We start from the raw sequence: 21,653 nt of genomic DNA, 5'->3' as shown, positions 1-21,653 counted from the left end.
GTCGCCGTTGAGGCGATCCACGGTTAAACGGAGCGTATCATCCGCGGGCGAAAGAAAGAAGTAGGTGGCATCTCATCGCAGGAAGTTAATTAACATCGCGAACGGCTCTCGGGAGCCTCGGGTTGAAACAAGCTAGATCTAAATAAACCAGAAACTCACGAACGGCGCGCCGTGTCTCGCGGAGTATCTGGTACCTGCGTATCTGATGCCACTTATGACGTATGCTTAAACTAACGCTCATTGCTTACGAATAGTCGATCTTCCAGTCAATCCTTATTATCGTAGAAATTCATCATCCCTTTCCGCGTTGTCTCCCGTGAGAGAAAATAATGTTTGACTCTTCTCTAATTACGCGAAAGTCCAAAGTTCCGATGATCATTACGCGATCGGAACTCGTTCGCATTAATCAAGCTTTTTGGTCGGCATTAAACCGGCCAGTGTTTTAATACGGAAAATTTATCGCGAAAAATATTACCGCAGCCAGGGTTTGAATCTGGACTACCCTACTCTCTAGGCGGGCGTCTCACCAATTCGACCGCTGAGGCATGTGGTAATATTTGTCGCAATAACTTGGCATTAATCGACGTACCTTCCTTGGAATTTAATTATTCCGAGTCATAAGCTTCAAAGGATAAATTAATATTATAAAAGGGATATATTTCTCATTTCCCTCGGTATCACGCACAGGGTTTTCGCGTCAAGTAATTAGAAGAGAGATTTACGCATCGCGGTATTATTACCGGGTTGAATTACGATACGCGGACCGGTCGTTTTAGCACCACTAAGCCGACGATACCTCCGGTCCACCGAGATCGCACGATCCTTCCCCCGTAACGGGATTTCGAGCGACTGTAGATTACGCGACCGGTAGAAACCCCGGTTATCAGCACGATGACGAGAGAGCGTCTCGGATCCGACCGACGACGCTGAATGATTGCGATTTATGGGATTCCTCCGTGGTAGCTGACGATCTGACGGACCGATCTCGAGCGTGCCCGAGCGGAATTTGCCGTCCGACTCAATCGTAAAGGTGCCGCCACAACGAGGCGTGTCCGAGGATTTTATACGCGCGGTCTTTGCAAGATCATTCTTCCCGTTCGCCTCGCTCGTCAGGAACGTTAAATTCTGACATCACGTCGAAGTTTTCTCGGCTCAACGGGGCACCTCGTCGCCGCCCTTACTTGCTTGTAAACGTCTTCATAACGTTTTAATGCGACCGGGCTATTACGTCGCGCTACGCTCGAGTTATCTCGCGCGATGAGCTTTGCTTTTGGTGCTCCTCGTCGTCTCTCTGTCTGTTGAATCTAATTTACACGGTAGCGTCGCCTCTTGCCTCGCCTTTGCGGCCGGCTCTAAGTTGAAGTTGCCCGACACTTGGTTTAATCGCCTCCATCTGTCTATGCTGCGCATACTCAATTCGATCTTCGATCAGCAATCGCTTGTGCAGCTTCACTCAAAGCGATCAAAATAAATTTATGGAATCAGCAATGCAGCGTTAATTATTAAGGGTTCTTATTGCTCGCATTTTCCCCTCTAATCTCTCTAAATAACAAAGACATTAACTGAAACTATATGACACGGGTAATTATTTAAAAAGGGAACGCGCAATTCTTATGAAATCTCACTTCCGCGCGCTGTAACTTGTACGGTTTGAGAATTGCTCAAGACGAACGAAGATCGATGCAGCGTTTGACGGTCCGTGCGAAACAATGCGCGCTCGTAAACGCACATCGTAAATTGAAATTAGCCTAAACGGATTACGCGAATATTCACCGATAAAAGTATCCGTCCAGTCCCGTAAATCTCAGGCAGCGTTCTAAACTGCCTGTCAAGGCGGATAAGTGCTGCGTACTTAGAATGGGCCGGGATAAATATCGCGAGTTTGCGTTAGAGTAAGATGAAGAGCCGCGCATTACTCTTCGCATTCGTGCCTTGGTTCAACGCAGCCGGCCACGGGACTACCTTCGTATCGATATACGTATAAGGCCTTTCTCGGAACCCACAATGATACTGTGATTAATGTGTTAGATGAGTATAAGTTGCATTTAACTGCCGTTTTAAATTAATAAAATGATAAATTCATGGCAATTGGAATGTGCAGTCGATTATGATATAAGAATGATCAGATCTTTATCGTCTTATGAGAGTATTTTTTTTCTATTTTACGATAGAAAAGAAGGACGTTGGATAATACTCAAAAGGAATTAATTTAGGAAAAATGTTTGTTCTGCGCTAAATATGTGTGTGGCTTTGAACACATATACATTTCGTAATGCAAATTTCGCAGCTATTAAAATTAATGAGAGCGTAATTTGCTTCTAGGCCTAACGATGCGATTTTCCCTTCAAATATATTAGACTTGTTAATGTTTACGCAAGGCTTGTTCTATTTTACTTATCGAAAAATATGAGAGACTACTGGTTCCTCTCATCGAGGAATTTTCGCTATCCCAGTTTTATTCTAATAACGATCTAAAGTAAACGATCTAAAATGTATGATCAGTTCCTGTAATAATTATTCTTAAACAATTTGCGTGCAATATTTTAATTTTAAAACCGTGTATTACTTGTTATTTTAATCGAATTTTCTTCCCTTTCGGACGAGAGAAACAAGTTCCTCGGAGGTGAACGTCTTCCCGTAGCAATGCGATGATAAAACACGGCGGGCTTACTTTGTATCGCAAAAGAGTCAGGGCCAGATAGTAGAATCCAGAAAAAGCATGCGCATACCGATGGCGGCACTTACCTTTGCAGCCACCGTCCGCCGACAAGCCGTAGTGGTCCACGTCGCAGCGATCGCACCGGAAGCCGACGACGCCCGGCGCGCACCTGCACACGCCGCTTACAGAATCGCAGAGCCCGTCGACGGCACCCACGTCGCAGTCGCATTCCCGACAACCTGCGGTCACGTTCCCGTAACCTTCGATGCAGGAGGAACAGTCACGACCGGTGAACAAAGGTCCGCAGGGACACTGACCGGTCGTCTGCTCGCACTGAGTCGAATTGCTGCCGAGGGGAGAGCAATTGCATGCTGAAACGCAAACGGTATCTCTGCTCACAATGTATCCTATTAACGTAATTAATGACGTGTCCTATTAATCTAATCGCTACGTTAATTTGCTTCGCACTGGAAGGTCTTTGATTGTTGCTATTTTCGGCAGATCAGTTCTAAATCTTCAATATATAACATTTTATATGCAAATATGTGTGCAAGAAATAAAAAATTAATTTTAATTATAGAGGGATAAAATAAGAAAAATTGTAAAATTTTTAGAATATCAGAAATCCGAAATAATTACATGCAATTATTCAGCAATTTTAGGATTTGTAGAGATATAAAGAGTATAAAAATGCATGCAAGTGCTTACGCATGCAATTTTGTTCCAGAGGATTTCCAAAATGCGTCTCCTTGCATCTTTCGCACTTCCAACCCTCGGTATTGCCGCGGCACTCTAAACAGCGACCCGTTTCCTGGTCGCAGGCACCACCGTTGCAAGGACACCGTTCGCAAGTGCCGCCATGTATCAGAGGATTGCCATAGAATCCTACGTCACAACTTTTCACCCAAATCAAAATTAAAGCTTTCCGAATCGATGATAATATTTTAGCAATAACTGTCAATTGTATATGCAATAATCAGTGTTTGCTGTTATCTAAATAAAATTATATAGATGATTATCTAGATAAAATTTTAGCGTTATCTTATCTTTATATAGATAATAAAAATAAGTATTATCTATATCTGCATCTTAGATGAAAGAAAGTGTTATTTTTACTAAATTATCTAAGATAAGGTACAGATAATTTGGTTTAGGGCCACATAAAAATACTTAACAGTTACACTATTTAAATATGGATGTCGTTGTAGACCATGCATTTATGTGTGTGTGTCATATAACTTAACCTGAATATGTATATTCTATATCCCCCTTTATAATTTAAATTTTTCTATAATTTTTTTTATAACTTTTTCTACTGTGTTTACATGAAGTCTTAAAAATATTATCTGAAAATTATCTAGATGATTCATCATATAATTTATCTTTTATCTAGATATATTCAAAACGAAATCATCTTTATCTTATCTAAGATAAATTTATATATTTTTATCTTATCTTTATCTAGCTAATTTTAAAATCATCTATGCACAACACTGGCAATAATGCAAAAAAGATGATCGCGTGACGTCTAATAATTATAAATTAAAAGTCTGCTCATTTTGCAATATAAATTTTTGATTCATAAGATTATGGCATTTTTAAAAGATTACAAAAACGTAATTGCAAGAGAAAATCGTAACTAATTAATTTGCTTTGAATAATTTATTCGAAATGTTCGGATATTTGTTATTTGTACTGACGATGTAATTACTGTATTTGATCTTCAAAAAAATCTTTGTTCAAAATATGTATTATTTATTTTTCTTACCTTTCACAATGATCTCCGGTGTATCCCTCGGGACATTGCGTGCACACGTATCCGCTATTTGCATCGATGGGATTGTCGAGCTGGCAACTCGGGCTGAAATTGTTAGACTCGATGGAAAGTGGACACGCGCATTTCTTACAATCCTCGCTGGTGCCTCTTGTTGCGATACCGTAATATCCCGTAGCACAACGACCACACTTCGGGCCTACCGTATGATGTTCACACATCTGGAAATCATGGAGACACACCATGTAAATTTTAATTTAATATCAGCCTATTAGAATCACGAATATAAATCAAATTTGCGGTTAAAAGTTGCAACTCTTCTAATGGCCAAAATTATTTAGTTCCAAAGAAGTAGAATGTACAAAATAAAAGGATATAAAGTAAAATTGAAATAATATAAAAAATAAAATTTATGTACAAAAAATTAAAGAAAGCTAGTCTCGCATATAGTCTTTCATTGTTGAATCTTTCAAATTTTCAAAATCTGTTTCTCTCTTTTAAGAAGATTTCTTTTTATTCTCTTTTTAATAAAATTACTTTTAATAAACTTGATACAAAAATGAGCTTTAACTTCGCTCGTTAAATAACTGTGCGGATCAATTATTCCTACGGAAATTAAATTTTCCTAAAATAAGCTAACTGGTATCGCTCTCTGTACAGCACGAGTACGCAACGAATGGGTAAAAGAATTCCCTAGGATGCTGAGTCGATAAAATAACTCTCGCGATCTATAGATCTCGTGATCCATAATCCACGTGGAAGTTTGCCACGCAAACTTGGGTACTTCAAGCATCTGCTATACCGGCTGAAGGTTAGGCTGGATATTAGCCGCAGCGAGATGTTGAAGGTAACTACAGTAAAGCCAGTTGCACACTAGGGAACTTATTTTGTACACTATATCGTATACTCTTACTAACAATAAGAAAAATTCGTTTATCTTACTAAATTATACGTAACGTTAAAAAATAATTTATATCTATTGCGCTAATTTCTTTTCTAAATTCATTACATTAGTAACTTCTTTTGATATATTTTATTATACTACTTTTAATATTTTTAATTACGGACAATAAGGTAATAATAGCGTAATAACAAAATAACTTTTTTTTTATTAGTTTCCCGTTATGTTATATTCCACATCTTATATTCAAATAAATCAGAACTCACCCCACATTCGTCCATCACGAGATCGCAGGAGCCCGCGTGGCCGTTGCAGTCACACTTTACACATATGTGATGGTCTTGATGATCCGAACTGTTGACTGGCATGTTCACGTATCCCCAAGCACATTTCTCGCATGACATCCCCGTGTATCCTCCGGGACATTCGCACATTTCGACCAGATTGTTGGTTTCGCCGTCCGGCGATACTTCGCCCACCGTAAATATCGCAGACTGGAGACTAAGAAGTAGAAAGATCGCTTCGTTACGCATTACTATAAAGATACTATCCACGCGCGAGCTAAATGCCCGATAAAGAATTGGAGATTTATGCACCTTCCTTCAATTTGCTCCGAATGATATCGCGCCCTTATCATTAGATACTTCAGATCGGTGAGGACACGTATCATTTGTGCCCTCGTCACGGGATCGCCGCGGAACTCGGTCCTCCTCAATCTGGTCGGGATGTCCTGAACGTCGCTTCGCACGTGGAACCAGCCTTGCTCCCGTAAAGGTACCGCTATTTCAGCTTCTTGACCATTGTACTGTTCCTCGCCGTACGCTATGCGCATGCCATTGTTACCCTTCGCGAGTATGTGAAAATTTCACGTTATTACATATCTATTTTTTTTTTATTAAATGTGCAAGAAAAATGCAAGAGCGAATATTTACAACTAGAATAACGTTGGGCTCCGTGGTCGGTTTACCACTGGTGTCGCCTCGCATAACAACCCACGTAACGGAGTACGTGAGATTACTCCCGTACGAGGATACGCGATTCCCCGTGTAAATCTGCGGCGCCAGCCAGAAAGGACTGTCATACTCGACGTCGAACGCCGCCACGGTCAGCCATTCGTTGTCCGTGTCTAAGACGGGAACGACCGCCCGGGACGCGTTCATGTCGGTCACCAACCAGTTTTCCAGTGTAGAAATCTGAAAAAAAAGCGAGCCGCACGGCCCACCTTCCGTTATTTTATCGTCGAGGTCTATTGTCGCTCAGTTTTACTTCCATTTCGTTTCTCGCGAAGTTATTACAAGTAACGAAGATGCTAGCTGATTTTATTAATTGTATATTTCATTCATTATTCAGTAATTAATATTATTTATGATGATTCATAATACTGTTATTCTTTGTAAAAGATAATTTCGTTAACAAATTTAGCTCCGATAAATCTTATGCCGTAAGAAGTCGCATGCACATTGACCTATTATGATAGCGCGGTTCGCGTTTTTTGTTCGTTCCAGTTCGACGCCATTACCGCCATCGTAATTGCGGGTCTGCAATTTATCGGCGGGAGTGATAAACTATAATTGTCTCTTTATCCAATTTATCGCGTGCAACGAGGACGTCGCCTAAGATTAACGTCCTAAACCGAACGACATGCCCGCAGGAGAACGTCAACCAATCGTTCTGAATTTTGCACCTGTCAACCCGATCTTGACACTTGACAAACGACGTTATTGTCTCGTTTACATACAGAATTATCCAAGATCAACAGTACCAATTAACAACATGTCTCAATAAGCGACGAATTCCTGCATTTCTATCTTCTTCTGTTTAGAAACTCAAATTTAATAATGTAATTGCTTCAGTTTCTAACTCAAATTCATTACGATAATTAGATCAAATAATAAAATTGCGCTAGGAGAAAAGCGTGAAATCACAGAAATAAACCTGCAGCACTAAAAGTTTCCCCATTTCAATAAAACTGACACGCACGTTAGGAAAGTTTATTTTCTATTAAAAAAAAAACTTACCATGCTGTATCGTAGCGTCGCGGTGGTGCAGCGATCTGCTACGTCGAAGCAATAGCAGGACATGCACCCATCAAGATTGTCCTTGGTGAGCGCAAAGTATCCGGGTTTGCAACGGTCGCAGAAGTCCCCGGCGACGTTCGCCTTGCACAAACAGTCGCCCTCGCAATCGTGGGACGGCAGAATCCCGCGGGAGTCGCAGGGGCACGGCATGCAATCGGGAAACTGCCGATAACCGGCAGCGCACTGATCGCATCTGTATCCCGAATATCCTGGCTTGCACTCGCAGGCACCTGCTACCTGGAACACGATCGGTGTGCGGACCGATTAGGATCGATCGTGAGAACGGCCCTGTTTAGAAATCACCGGGATGGATAATCGATGCGCGCGTAAATCACGGTCGCGCAAGCGATTATCGCGCGCGGCTGATGTTCCTCCGAGATTCGGCGAAAATAACCGCCACGGTGAATTTATGTGGGACGAAACGTTCCAAGGCATGTTGATCGAACAAATTTTTCATTTTTATTCATTGGAAAGATTTGAGTGTCAAAACTTACGAAGAAGAAATTTTTAATTTTACACCAATCTATATATTTTCCACCATGAGACACAATATGTATTTTTGTTAAAATATTTACGCAATTGAAACTACAGGAAATTACTCTTACCTTTCCCATACGCGTGTAGGAATCGTCGGGAGTGCAGTAGCCTGTACTGCCACGTGTGTTGCAGTCGCAGGGCAAGCAGGGTTCAGATGCATCAGGTGCAACGCCGTTCGGCCTGTAGTAGCCGACCTCACATTTTTCGCAGTTGATACCGATCGTGTGTTCCTAAGATTTTGCAAATGTTATCGCCAATGATATTTTTGAATTATATTCTTAACATCTTATATTTTACCTAACGCTAACATCATTAAATATCGATTCTCTCATAGATATTAGGCATCTGTTAATCGCAAAAGTTCATTTCTACAAATTAAGAAACTATTTGTAAGTATCTGTAATCCTCCATAGGTAGTTTTTACTTTGCGGGCATATATTTGCAGAAATTACTCGACTTTAAACATTATCAGGTTTATCATTCAATTATTATTTCGCAATAAATTTCTCATAATTACAATTTAGAGGATTACTCATTTTTCCATTTATCACTCAAAAGCGCGTTTGATGGCAGTTAAAATTGATAAATCGCGTTCGCGTTTTGTTCCTTAACTTCTTATCATCTCACCGTGCAATTGACGCACACGCCACCGCCACGGTATTTCCCACGGATATCCATGGACATTCTCCTCTCGGCCACTTCCTGGTCGTATTTGCAGGACGTTGCATGGCCATTGCAGTTGCACTTCTCGCAGTGAAAGCCCTTGCCAGCTGTGCCGGGCTTCCACGGGATCTGATTGTACATGGGGCAGCATTTTTCGCATCTTTCGCCGCACGTGTGGCGCTCGCATTCGCATTCCTGATGCTGAGGGATATCGCTTATCAGATATCGCGAAATTATCCATGTTCTTGAGTTGCGCTTATCTATTAAGTCATACAGCGAATACGCGCGCTCTGTAGCAGATACACTGCAGATATGCTGCGGAAGGTTTGCCAGTTACACCTTGTAATATCTCTGCGTAATTTTACTCGCGCTTCGAGAAATGTTTGTGGGAGCTCGCTTATCGCACAGTTAGTCGAGATTTATGTCATCGTTCTGTTTCCTTCATTTGTCAAATTCTAATAACGTTTCTGACTGCTAATTATCATCGAGAAATTAATGAAAGATTGCAGCAGATAATCAAATTCTCGTTGTTGACAGAACGTTCTTATTAATAATTGAATTATCTTTATTAATACTTGTTCCTTCGTCACTCGATACATTTTACGACACGTAAGTCGTAAAACTACGCTTTGGAGTGCAAAAACTAAATGATTGATTTCATTGTTGATTAGTCATATGAATCGATGTATTCAGTAACGTTATAGCTTCAGCCGTCCGGATGTTACCGCATTGCGAAGCCATAAAAACGGGACTTCATAGGTCTCTATCCGAATGCGCAAACGATATGCGTGTAATCGCGGATAACTAAATTGCCGGGCATAAAGTGGTGTTCACGTTGCACTGGACGTTACATATTCGGTTTACGAGTCCCACTTTGTTGCCCGAAGAATTCAGCGGTTGTCATAACTAGCGTTTGCGATCAGCAAATCGCTCAATCGTGGGATGTGGCAGAAACACAAATGATTTTAGCCAATTCAAACGTCTGAGTACGATCGACAGTAAATTTTGGATTCTCGACAAACAACAACGACTGTTTCTTCCTTCCTTCTTCGAAAATTACGATACGCCTATGAATTTCGGGGTTTTAACGAAATTAGAACGAAAGCAATTACAAAAGCTTTGTAAATAATTGCGATACCGCCAAACCTCGCAATAATAAAATCAATAATCATCATGGAGTCATAAACAACTGTTAATAACACCAAAAAACTTTCTCTGTCAGAGTTACTTCAATTGGCTCTGCAATTATCTCTGCAGTACATCGAATTGGGCCGAAGAAATCGCGCGAAGAATTAGCGCCCAAAATAAATTACGGCGGGATTAATGAGCCGCGATTTCACCGAAATATCGCATCGCGCACCCGATAAGCGTGAATACATGCGGAAGAGCGAAAAGGTTAACACGACGCGTGTGGCCTTATCATTGGCGTGACAAACGAATGGGCCACTCCGGTCAATTGCAATATCCCCCCGTTAACACGCTCTCGGTATTATTTACTGCCGATGATAATGGCCATCCCTGCGATCAGCAATCAAGCCCCGGTTTCTGCAATTACTCTTCGCCACGGTGGCATTTAACGAACCTGAATTACATTTCATCGGGAGCCATAATGTTCCGAGGCCGTTATTTTCAAATCGAGATAGCCCGGCCTCCAAAAAATAAAAACCTCAACGCGGAATGGGTGACCTTAATTTTTACGACCAATTTTTGACCAATTCGTCGCTCCAAGCAATCCTTCTTTCTCTCGTTCTTTCTCTCATCAAAAAAACTATGTATGTAATTTCAGGATCGATAATTTTGGGATTATAAGTGGAAATGAGTACTGATCTCATGAAAATTGTGACTGCTTAAATATTAACAAATTAAGAACACATCCGTTTAGGAATCATAAATTTTATAGGAATTGCTTTTCTAATTCGTGTGCGGTCAAATATGTTTAATGAAATAAAAGTCGTTAGCAGAAAAAAGATTATTAATGGTGCAGTAATAATGACCGCACAAAATACATATACTTTTTTTCAGAGAAGCCAATTTCTTTTAGTTTTAATGAAACTGAGAGATTTATGTTACATAAGTGAGCTACAAGATACTTTAAAGCATTTAAATTTTTCACACAAAAGCACGAGAATTTTCTACGTTGAGAGAGAAAAAGATTAATATTTTTCTAACGTAAAAAAGTAAGCTAAATAAAATATCTATTTCCCGCTGACATTTAATTCGGGAGATTTTTTAATAAAGTGAAATGAATTGCCATCATAATTCATTTTCCGACTTTACGAGGCTTGAAAAAATTGGTAAAAGATTTAATTAATGTTAATTGACTGGAACGCACTCGAGTGATATGATAAGGCGAGGATACGCGAATTGCGAAAGTGACCGTAACATTGTATATAAAATTGATAATGACACAATACTCCAGTGTTCTCGTCCGCAGTGACAAACAAGCAAGAAATCAACGTCCCCTATGGTATACTCTCAATCGTCGCGCGCGTGCTTATTTTTTGCTTTCTCGCTGTATCTGCCATTGCACTTTCCTTAATAATTCCCACTTCAATTCATAACAACGGACACTGAATGAGCGTATACTCGATTCGTGTCAAATAAACGAACATCGTGAAAATTGCACGAGCAGAATGCAACGCAAAGGTCAATGCCCAGCCTACGGCGGTGCAGTGATTCCGATGCGGCGAAACGTGGCGTTGCATCATGAATGACACAATGAATGTTCTATCGTATTACGCGTCTACAATCTCGCGAAATGCCTGTCCAATTCCCGGGAATGTCGAGCGCATTGGCAACGATACAAAAGCGAGTCGTAACAATGTAATATCCTTTGGTGTTGAGCAGCCTAATCTAATAAATAAAATTTCTCAGAAATCTTATATGAACCTTCCACGTATCTCTCTGTCATTTGTTACCGTCCTAATTAAAGATAAGAATAATGTTTCCTAGTCATGAAAAAATTGTTTCTCAAAATTTAATATCATTGTCAAAAGAAGGTATTTATATACAATAATTAACTTTAATAAAATTTAAGCACTTAGTCCAATTAATGAAATTAATTTCTTCTATAAAACTTAATCTTTTTTAAATAAAAATATCTGTTAATCATTAGAAGCACATAATATAAGTAAAGTATCCTGACGACAATGATAGTGGAACGTGACATAATAACTTGTTGCTTTACGAGCGTCGTGTAGAGATTTTTTTAAATTTTGAATTCGCGTCTGCACAGATCAAGGTAATCGTAATCGCGAGGAGGGGTTTCACAATTCCGAGCGACAGCGTTGGTAATTCTTAGAGGACATGGTGTACTATTATTGTCTGTTAAAGCCAGCTGCATGGAACACACGACTCAGCGAATACTCGTTCTTGGATTGTAGCGACATACAGATTCGCAGCTGCGAGAGAGAGAGAGAGAGCGAAAGAGATCCCAGCTTCACGAGGAAATATGCCACGAACGAGAGTAATTAATCACTCGCGTTGACTATTGTCTTCTCGCTCGCATATTGTGCCGTCTGAGAAACCGCCGTATCCGTAATTAAACGTGAATCATCCCTTCGGATAAAGCACGGTGTTTGCATTTTCATTTCGTCTCATGTCCGTCGTAAATTTACTCCGCGCTACACGCTCGTCATTGACCCGCACGGTCTTTCTAACTAAATGCGACCTATTCTCATTTTACTCGCGCGTGTATCGTGCAAATAACGTTTGCGACTTTAAAACGCTGCAAATTGTCTAATTAAAAATGTCATTAGACAGATATCGGGAAATTTTTAATTACCATTATACATCGTATCTAAATTAATGTTTATATCAAATTAAAATTTAAACGCCCATTGTATTAGGACCTAGGCAAGGTGGTGGCCATTAAATAGCTTAGTGAATCCATATACCGTATTTTTCCTACTCTGTACTGTGCGCCGTTACTATCGGACATATAACACAGATTTTCCCCTCGGTAGGATCATTCTCGTCAGTGAATTCACATGTTCTAAAAATCGCAAAGCGATTTTTATAAATTATTTTAATTTAATTTTAATGCTATACTTAGCATTATAAATTTACCCTTTCCCCTATTGAATTAAAATTCTTATTGCGAAAAATATTACCCCAACCAACACAGTACAGAGTAGGAAAAATACGGTATATGGATTCACTAAGCTATTTAATGGCCACCACCTTGCCTAGGTCCTAATACAATAGGCGTTTAAATTTCAATTTGATTTATATCTAAATAGGAGAAATATTCATCGTTGTTTAATGTTTATAATTGATAATACTGTTCAAGTCACTTGGTAGATAATTCTATCAAGTAGATCGATTCTAAAACAAAACTGTGTTATTACACGGAGAGAAATTTCTCTTAAAATTTATCCTGAAAATCATGTAATCGTGGGACGATATGGCATTTCAAGAAATTCTGTAAAAGTTTGTAAAAATTTTACCAGTAATCATAATTATTGTTAGTATACATCTTACTAGTATGGTAAATTTTCAAGAAAACTCTCATAAAGTTCTTTAAAATGCCACGTTGTCCCGCGATTACATGATTTTCAGGATAAATTTTAAAAGAAGATTCTCTCCGCGTACGAATAAAACTGTTCCACGGTAGCAGCCTGATTAAATATAAATGTTAGTTTTAATGATATATGTATTATATAACTCGTACCCATAAATAACCCGCAAACAAGTGACGGGAAGAATTGGGTCACCTATTGTTACGTGAACAAGCAATTCTCACGGTTCTAACCGTGATTCATCGTTCTACCTTCAATCCCGAGATACCCGCAACTCCGGACACGTACCCTAGAGAGACCGCAGCATTGATAGTGGCGAAAAAACTAATGGCGCCTCCGAAAGCACCCACTCCGCGCGATCACGGCGAAACCTTAATTCTTGGCGGTTTCTGCGGGCTTTGTAGCAGGCAACGATTCGAGAAGAAGGGACGACCCCCGCCATTAGCGGCGTCGACGGACAAAGACCTGACAAGTTTATGGCACTTTCGACGGATTTATTTCCCAAGCAGCAGAATCTGAGTGTCCGTTTTCGAGAGCGCGACCAATCCCGGCGCCACGGAAATCGTGTCATTATAAACTTTCTACAAATTGTCACGGGGCGAATTCCGCATTTTGCTAAGAGTATTACGCGAAAAATTATACGATTTAATGAAAAAGAGACGTTAGAAATATGTTCGAATACTCGATGCTGTCGAGTTACGTTCTCCGTAAATGAATTTAATAATAAGACACATTTATTTAAACAAAAATACGCTATGTAAACATATTTATCACTTAGCAACCTTTGCCGCGATAAAATAATTTGCTCGCACTTACCCCGTGCTGGACGCTGTACCGACATCGCGCCGCATGTCCGGAGCACAGGCAGCGTCCTCCGATATTGATTTCCCTTATCGAATAAAAGGCACGCCTCTTGTCGGCAAAAGCCTCGCCGTTACGTCGGAGACTCTGAAGACGGAGCCGCACGAATCTGGCCTGGGTGAATTCCTGCAGAGTCGCGCTGTGGTTCAGAGCCCCAGGTCGACCGTTCACCAAGTGCGTGTGGATCTTTCGAGTAAACAATTAAAATTCTTGTCAGCCACAACAATCACCCGCCGGGTAATTTATAGCATAATATATTATCTATCATCAGATATCTGTGTGATGTTTAGTTGCAATAATAGAGAAATATAGCTCGAGAGAATAATTTTATTTACAACCTGCGCACAAAAAAATGTGGTCGTCCCATGATGATATACCTCTAGCACAAGAAATTTGCAACTTTACCGTAAATTATTGTGAAAACAAAAGGGGGATAATGTTTGGCGCTCTTTAACTGATTTTGACGGTGAGAATAAAGAACTGCAAATAAAATCAGACGCAGCCTGGCGCAATATCCGTGGTTGTTGAACGATCGGCGACGGTCAATTAGCGTTGGTGGGCGAAGCTGCTAAATTCCAGAGACATGGACAAAGAAGTAAATCATCCGCGAATGGTGCCGCGTGCTAAGAACAGAACGGCGAGTTCCGTAAATGGACGGGCACGCGGTGCCTAATAAGGGACAATGGCTTGTATTTAGAAATGCGCGATCTTTTGCTGATTGCCAAACTTTGTCTTTAATTGTTCGTGCTTCCAGCAAATCGACAAAGTTATCCGTGCGCGTATTGATCGTTTTTGGCATTTACGTACAATTTTCTCTCTCACTTTCATCTTTTGTCCCTCTCGTCTTTTCTATTTTCACGCTCATTCCGCTTCTCGGAAAGCCGCAATATCACGCAAGTGTGGATTCGCGGTGTTTACCGAAGTAACATTTGCTCGCTGGAAAAATTGAAGGGGTTAAACGAGGAGCAGGCACTTGCCCCGAATTCTCGGTAGCTCGGCTGATAATTAAAACTCTCGTGCTCCCAGGAGCACGCGCGATCGGTTTCGTGCGAACGGAGTCGCGACGAGGGAAGAAACGAAAGAGAGAAACGCGGAGAGAGAATCGATGATACAAAAACGGCGATCCCTACATTCTGGCCATGTACGGCGCTACCTGGCCGTATAAGGGAGTGTAGCGTACGCACCTTCCATAGGGAGGAAGCTTGGCAGTTTTACGCTTCTACACGCGAACCGGGCACGCGGGGAGGACGAAAGAATAGGCGGCCGAAGGAGGATGGAAGTGCACATCTCCTGACATACGGCGAACTCGGTGCACCCGCTGCCGTTTCGCAAGAAATGATGTCCCCGCCATGAGAAACAGGAGATCCCCATACCTGAGGATCGATCCTCGCCACGAAATGATTACCTTTTATTCCCTGGTCGCAAAAGTGTCTTTTAACGATTCGCGCGGGTAGTCGAGATAGCGTCGAAAATATGTGTCTCCTAAAGTAAAATTAAACGCTGTAATGTCAGCAGTAAAGTTAGCAAGTTTATGTACATCAGAGATCTAAAAAAATCTTTCTAACCGAGAAAATATTTGATTCCTCGAATATAATACTCGTCTGCATATCTAACAGAAAAGATAAAGAATGAAAGTTTTTAAGTAATATTAAAAATTATCAAATTCCTAAAAGTTTAATTACAAGTAAAATCCGATTAAATGGTGCGTGGCAATAAAAAAAATGATTCTAAAAAAATAATGACCCATTTTAATCGCAAGCAACCTAAAAAATTAAATAAAACGTTGCAATAAATGACGATGCATCTATTTACTAATTCGTCACGTGCCTAACAGTATTAGAGAGAAGATAGCGTTAACGTGTATTATTGTGAATAATTATGCACTTTCACAAATATAATTACGTACCGTTTCCTCAATATTCTTACACGATGAAGGATTGGAAACGCAGCTCGTTGAATAAAGCAAATCGCAATGCGCGGAAAAAGGTGAGGGAAGTGACTTATAAATTTCTATACCATGAAGCATTGCCTCGCGGCAAACCTATTTCCGACGCGATGATAACGAGATGAATGGTAAATTATCGTCGCAAAACAGGCGCACATTCGTGCAATAATGGCTCGGAATATGTTGGTATAATAGCAGAAACGCACACTTTCGTCTCGCGCTTAATGCATCGCTTCCGATATCGTGGCGTCTCGCGATTTACCGTAACGGCTTACCAAAAGAAATTAATTGAGAACTAACGGTCGGGATATGTAAGTGTGCGAGCCGCGGTAATTATACAGAATATCTAAACTTTTATCTATCTACATCATTACTTTTAGGTTCTACAACATAAAATGGATCCTTTTATCAACGCGCCACGTAGTATCAATAGTTTTACAATAAATTCGATCGAAAGTAAGGATTAAAGAATTATAAATCTGAAGTGTGCGTGAAGAACTTCAATCGGTTTCGTGGTAATAAGCTCTGAAAGACGTCAAAGAAAACGAAAGAAACGTTTATAAACAATACGAAAAATGGATGAAATATATTAAAGTTGTGGAGGAAGATTCCGAAACACTCTCATTACATAGTTTTATATCGAGGAAACGGCGCCCAGTTCGCCGTTTATTAATGACCTTAAGTCGCCACCGTACCCATTACTTGGCGATAAAAGACAAAAACGACAGCGGGGAGGGGAAGAGCGGGGGGGACGAAGAAAAACGGGATCTACCGGAAGCAAGCGGACCGGCAGCCCCGTTGCCTGTAAAATCAGCGCCCGCTAATCATCCAATAGCGTAATTGCACACGCGCGGCCGCATAAGACCGACGATAATTAACGATGCCAAGTGCGGCCGTGAGGATTTTCGCAAGGATTATTGATAATGACACGGTTAGTCGCGCTCGTAGCGGAACGAACGCTACGGAAAAACGCGTCGGCGAGCATAAACGCCGCTCGTTTCATCACGCGTATCATTAACGTAACGTCTTTTATATTGACTTAGCCCTCCCGAGATAAGCATTTCGTGAAAAGCAACATACGATAAAATAATCTCGCCATTTCTATGAGAACGTTTCTATTTCATTTTATTGAGAGAGCGAGCGCGCCGGAATAAAACTGTTTTATAAAATGAAGCGCCGCTAAAGAAATAACGTCGGTAATATCTGACATTTAAATACTGAATCACACACGTACACACACATTGTAACGAATGAGTGAAGGTGAAGACGGTTCATTTTTGACGACGATCAGGCATTACGGCGCACAGAGGTGCGCCGATTGGCAGCCTGACATTTGTATGCAACAGGTTATTAGAGATAGGTCGTTATGCTACTTTATGGCCGGCAGTTAAAGGGCTCGCGCGAAAAATGCACTTCGTCGTGCTTTTAGTGTGGTTTAATTATTCGCGTTTTCAACGCTCGCAACACCCAACGTTACGATGAATACGTTATTTGTACGTGCGGCATAGCTGAACCTTAATAGCAGTTGCGAGTTTTTTTTTACGCATCAGTTGAGTAATTTCTTTCTCTTTCCTGCTTTTGCAATGTTAAACGTTACCTTGTGGCAAGTAACAAGTTACAGTTAACTAGCGCAGCGTAAATCCAACCCGATAATAACTCTATTTTCTACGAAAAAGCGCTCGATTGGCTTAATTGTACGTCTATTATTGAGTTAATTATATCCCCTTATTATTAGAACGCAAAGTGTGTAAGGCTATCGAGAAATTCATCGGAATAAAATATTAATATCGCGAGGCGATAATATTTTTAGGCAAGAGCGGCCATAAAAGAGGATAAAGTGTAAAGAGCGTAATAGAAGCTGATATCCGCGAATCGCATTTTTCGAACTTTGTGAAAAGAGAAACGTGTCCCTCACCTCGCCGCTCTCCATGGGGGTTGGTCTGGAGTACTGGGTGGTGCATATGACCTCGTCGTCGGCTTTGTAAACGGGTTTGCCCATGGCGGGCGGTACCGAATATCTCGCCCAGCATTCCTCATCGCTCGGCGCGTAATACTGCCACGGCTGGAAGTTCTCGCCGTCCAAAGATCTTTCCAGAATCCAGGCCGCGGGTCTCGGCGAGTTCGCGGCCTTCACTATCACGTATTCCACTTGATAGACCTGAAAAGGCAATAATACCAAGATGTCAGTAAGATAAACTCGGGATAACGCAATTTCCTGATTATAAAATGTTTTTACAACGCACATGTCAAGTTTTACGTAGCGCAATGATATCGTATTCGACCGATAATTTGCGATGAAAAACTGTCGAGGATCAGAAAGGGAAAGTAAAGTCCGTATTCTCTCTACACCCGCGGCTTTCCGTACCACGTTGTCGGTGCTGCGCGCCGAGATAAAAATCGCGAGCTCAATGCCGGAGGCCGGATTTGCAGGTCTCCCGCGGCTCGACGGAAACCCCGCCGAGACCCAGGGATCCCGCGACGGATAATTAATTCCAAGCAGCCGCAGATCGCGCAGAACTAGTTGGTGCTCGCTCGTGTCCCATCGACGCGACAAGTAGAAGAACACAATATCGTTGTAATGGGCCACTGCGTCAATCTCCCTATCTTTTCCTCTCTCGTACCATGGAAAAATGTCCGCCGCCACTCGGAGAGGCGGATGTTGGAACTTTTGTCTGCGCGTAGAATGCGTCAACCGCGATTTTACACGCAGTCTGAGCGGACAAGCGATGAAAATCAGCTGCTACTCGCTATTAGCTGCTCTCTTTTGCCCGCCTTACTATTATCTTCTCATTGTTCGCGCGTTACAACCGCGTATGAATCGATAGTTAAATATTCTATGCGTACATTATGTAGAAGTACCCCACGCTGTCTCGCGATTATGTCTTGATGTTGCAGGACGTAAATGGCGCAAATACGAATTTTAAAATACAATCTAGCGTGGCGAATCGTAAACGAGGCGCGCACGTAGGCGCGAGTGTTGCGTTACAGGGGAGATGCTTCGTTGAATACTAGGCACGTGAGTGATACTGCACATGTATCGTACGTTATTATCTTTACACAGCACACGATGATATTTTAGATAAGTACTCCTTCGGATAAATACTTTAGTACACAATTTTTAACACGTCGATGTATGTTCTAATATGTGCAGTGGCAGGAGAGAGAAAGAGAGCATGAGATGTTCGGTTGATTTAAAGTAGATAAGATTCAATCGACATCTTTTCCTTCTCATTTGTTTTTTTCACCGATTAACTCTTCCCTTCTGCATTGATAAAGACGTCAAACACCCTGAAGCTTTTGCAAAGTCCCGAGCGTGCGCGAGGATCTGCAGTCGCATGCATCTCCGACTCTGCAGTCGCGATTTAACAAGACGGGAGTCCTTCATCCCGCCGTCGGGCCGCATCTTTGTCGTTGTCGTTGTCGCTATCGTTGTCCTCGTTGTGTCGTCGTTACGCCGGCATTGTGAGGCCGGGACCGACGCCCACTTTCGGACCATAAAGACAGATCGCATGTCCGCGATACCGGCTACGTTTCCTTCTAGGGACTTCGTCCGGAACGGCCGATTCGGGCCCGCGGAGAAGCCGGCTTCAATTATCCGGCCCTTTTACTTCGTAGACGAGGACGGCGCATACGCGCGGCCGCGCGTGCGAGTGTGGAGGTCCTGGTCGCCTTTAGGCATTACAGAGTTGTTACAGATCGGCGATCGAGAAATAATCTTCGATTTGCGGGATGCCTTGCTGTGGATTATACGACGCAATGACGTGACGAGCAGCCCTAACGAGGATATACTCGTCTCGTTTAGCGTGCAGAATGTGCGAACGTGTACATGGCAGCGCCGGAGCTGCAGGGGAATACGTTTGCGCATCAGCATTGTTATGACAGGAGCAAGGGAAAAGGGAAAGCGTTACGAGGCAGTCTCTTCCCGAGGCTGCCCGCCTTTTACCGGCTAAATATTTGCGTTGGCCGCACATGCTCCTCCGGTTCCCACTCGCCGTCGGCATCGCGTGCCTCGTCACATGGGGTAGGTCATAAGCAAACCACGAATGCATTACTGGCTCAAGGTTGCCCCCTTCCGGCCCTCGAGGGTGTCGGTCCACGCGGGCGGTGTACACGAGAACGGCAGAGTTTATCGCGCCAGCGCACGACAGAATTACCGAGGGACGAGTGTTTCAACGTGCGACCGCGCGCGCGTCTGACTTGTTCGAAACAAACGTTGTCGAATCACCATTAAAGGAGAATAAACGGAAGATCTGGAGACGCGAGTGGAGCTGCTGCCACTATGTGCGTTCACGTTCTCGCTTTAATGTGCTTTTTCGCATCCTCCAAATATAAAAGTCACGTCACAAACGAAAAATTAGTGTAACGAGTACAATTAGTATATAATGAATAAAAATACGGATTATTCTTTCGGGAAGCTGCACGTGTATGTAACAAAAATATACTTTTCACATCGTCTTTTTTTCAAGCTCGAAGATTCAACTGAATAATTGAAATTGAACTTAATTTTGGAGTCTCCCTGTAAATTTGTTTCACGATAATGCAGATATTATTATTATCGTAAAAAATAGAATTCAGTTTTTAATCATTATTTTCCATGTTTATTCTCGGGAGCGACACTCGTGTAATGCAAGACGGCTCGTATTATCGCGCGAGAGCTCGTCAATATTCCGTCAATCGCGTTAAGGTGTTCCAGGGCGGACCCACTTGGTTCAACTCCGTTTGCGTTGGGTAACGCGTGTAAATACTAGGCGAGATCGGATAGCCTTGCATCGGCACGTCAAGGGCCGTACTTGACGCATCTCGCCTCGATCTGCCGATACATCAGTGGCGTAGATGTCGCGATAACGTTATAAAATTACTAAGATTTGCAGGTACAATTAAAAAACAGTCTTGTGTCAATATAAAGTCGTCAGGTTTCATATTTACGTAATCTAATTTGATTTCGTCGACGGAACCATAGCGTTACACTGCAACATTTTAACCATCTACCTCGCACCTGCTATGCCCAATTCAGCAGATCGCCGACTCCAAATTAATTGGCACGAAAGGTGACGACGGTGATTTGTAATTGACATTGTTATTCTGTTTGGTTCAGTATTAGATTCGATGCTAGAATCACAGCATCGTGCTCCTTTCCCATAAAACTGAGCGCATGGCAACGCTCTTTTAGGAGCAGCGACGTCATTCCTTCCGCGAAAATGAAAAGTGGTCGGTACGAGAGTTGCGCTCGATCTCGCGCTCGGTATCCGAGAAACACGGATTGTGTTTTGCCTCAGTGGTCACCGCGGGGAATTCTCGAAGCACCGGCCACGTGACACTGCGCGAGAGAAATGCAACGGACGGCTCCCACGATCACGGGCGACGGCTTCTTTCGTTTAAACGCATCCACAGCCTTGTAAGGATGCACTTGATATTAGCATCAGATGACAAAAATGGCTTTATAGCTGACGCGTAGAAAGTCGATGATAAATAACCGAAAGGGTCGATGTTTTCTTTGGACAATGCGACTTGTGACCCAAAATGGATCAAGATCGAAAACGATCGAAGGTGGTTAAACCGGATAGCAATTTCATCACGCTACTATAATGCTTGTAAACTTACACATTAAAAATAAATTGGGTAATTATGCATAAAAGGAGCCTCCTCTCCGATTTGCTTCATTTTTAAATATGTTGTTGGGGATGTCTTCCCGAGTCATTTCATATATATATATAA

At 41.9% G+C, this 21,653-nt stretch overlaps 1 protein-coding gene across 1 annotated transcript in view; it reads right to left on the bottom strand.

Moving 5' to 3' along the window:
- Positions 1–2,458: 2,458 nt before the first annotated feature.
- The window catches only part of LOC105562920 (laminin subunit alpha-1-like), a 64,161-nt gene continuing 44,966 nt past the window's right edge, over positions 2,459–21,653 (bottom strand). Inside the window, exons 3-13 of the mRNA XM_012014094.1 lie at positions 17,854–18,096; positions 13,949–14,179; positions 8,577–8,813; positions 8,018–8,179; positions 7,353–7,649; positions 6,267–6,527; positions 5,931–6,178; positions 5,601–5,835; positions 4,428–4,654; positions 3,368–3,555; positions 2,459–3,030 (exon numbers count right to left, since the gene is read on the bottom strand). Of these exons, the coding sequence (XP_011869484.1) occupies positions 2,570–3,030; positions 3,368–3,555; positions 4,428–4,654; positions 5,601–5,835; positions 5,931–6,178; positions 6,267–6,527; positions 7,353–7,649; positions 8,018–8,179; positions 8,577–8,813; positions 13,949–14,179; positions 17,854–18,096 (2,790 nt within the window). The 3' untranslated portion in view covers positions 2,459–2,569. The remainder of the gene's footprint in view (positions 3,031–3,367; positions 3,556–4,427; positions 4,655–5,600; positions 5,836–5,930; positions 6,179–6,266; positions 6,528–7,352; positions 7,650–8,017; positions 8,180–8,576; positions 8,814–13,948; positions 14,180–17,853; positions 18,097–21,653) is intronic.

Source organism: Vollenhovia emeryi, unplaced genomic scaffold (genome assembly GCF_000949405.1).
Source record: "Vollenhovia emeryi isolate VEMERY1.0 unplaced genomic scaffold, V.emery_V1.0 DF939182.1, whole genome shotgun sequence".
In the NCBI taxonomy this organism is placed as follows: Eukaryota; Metazoa; Arthropoda; class Insecta; order Hymenoptera; family Formicidae; genus Vollenhovia; species Vollenhovia emeryi.
Note: the sequence above shows the minus strand (reverse complement) of the source record. Positions and strands in the feature narration are given on the sequence as shown.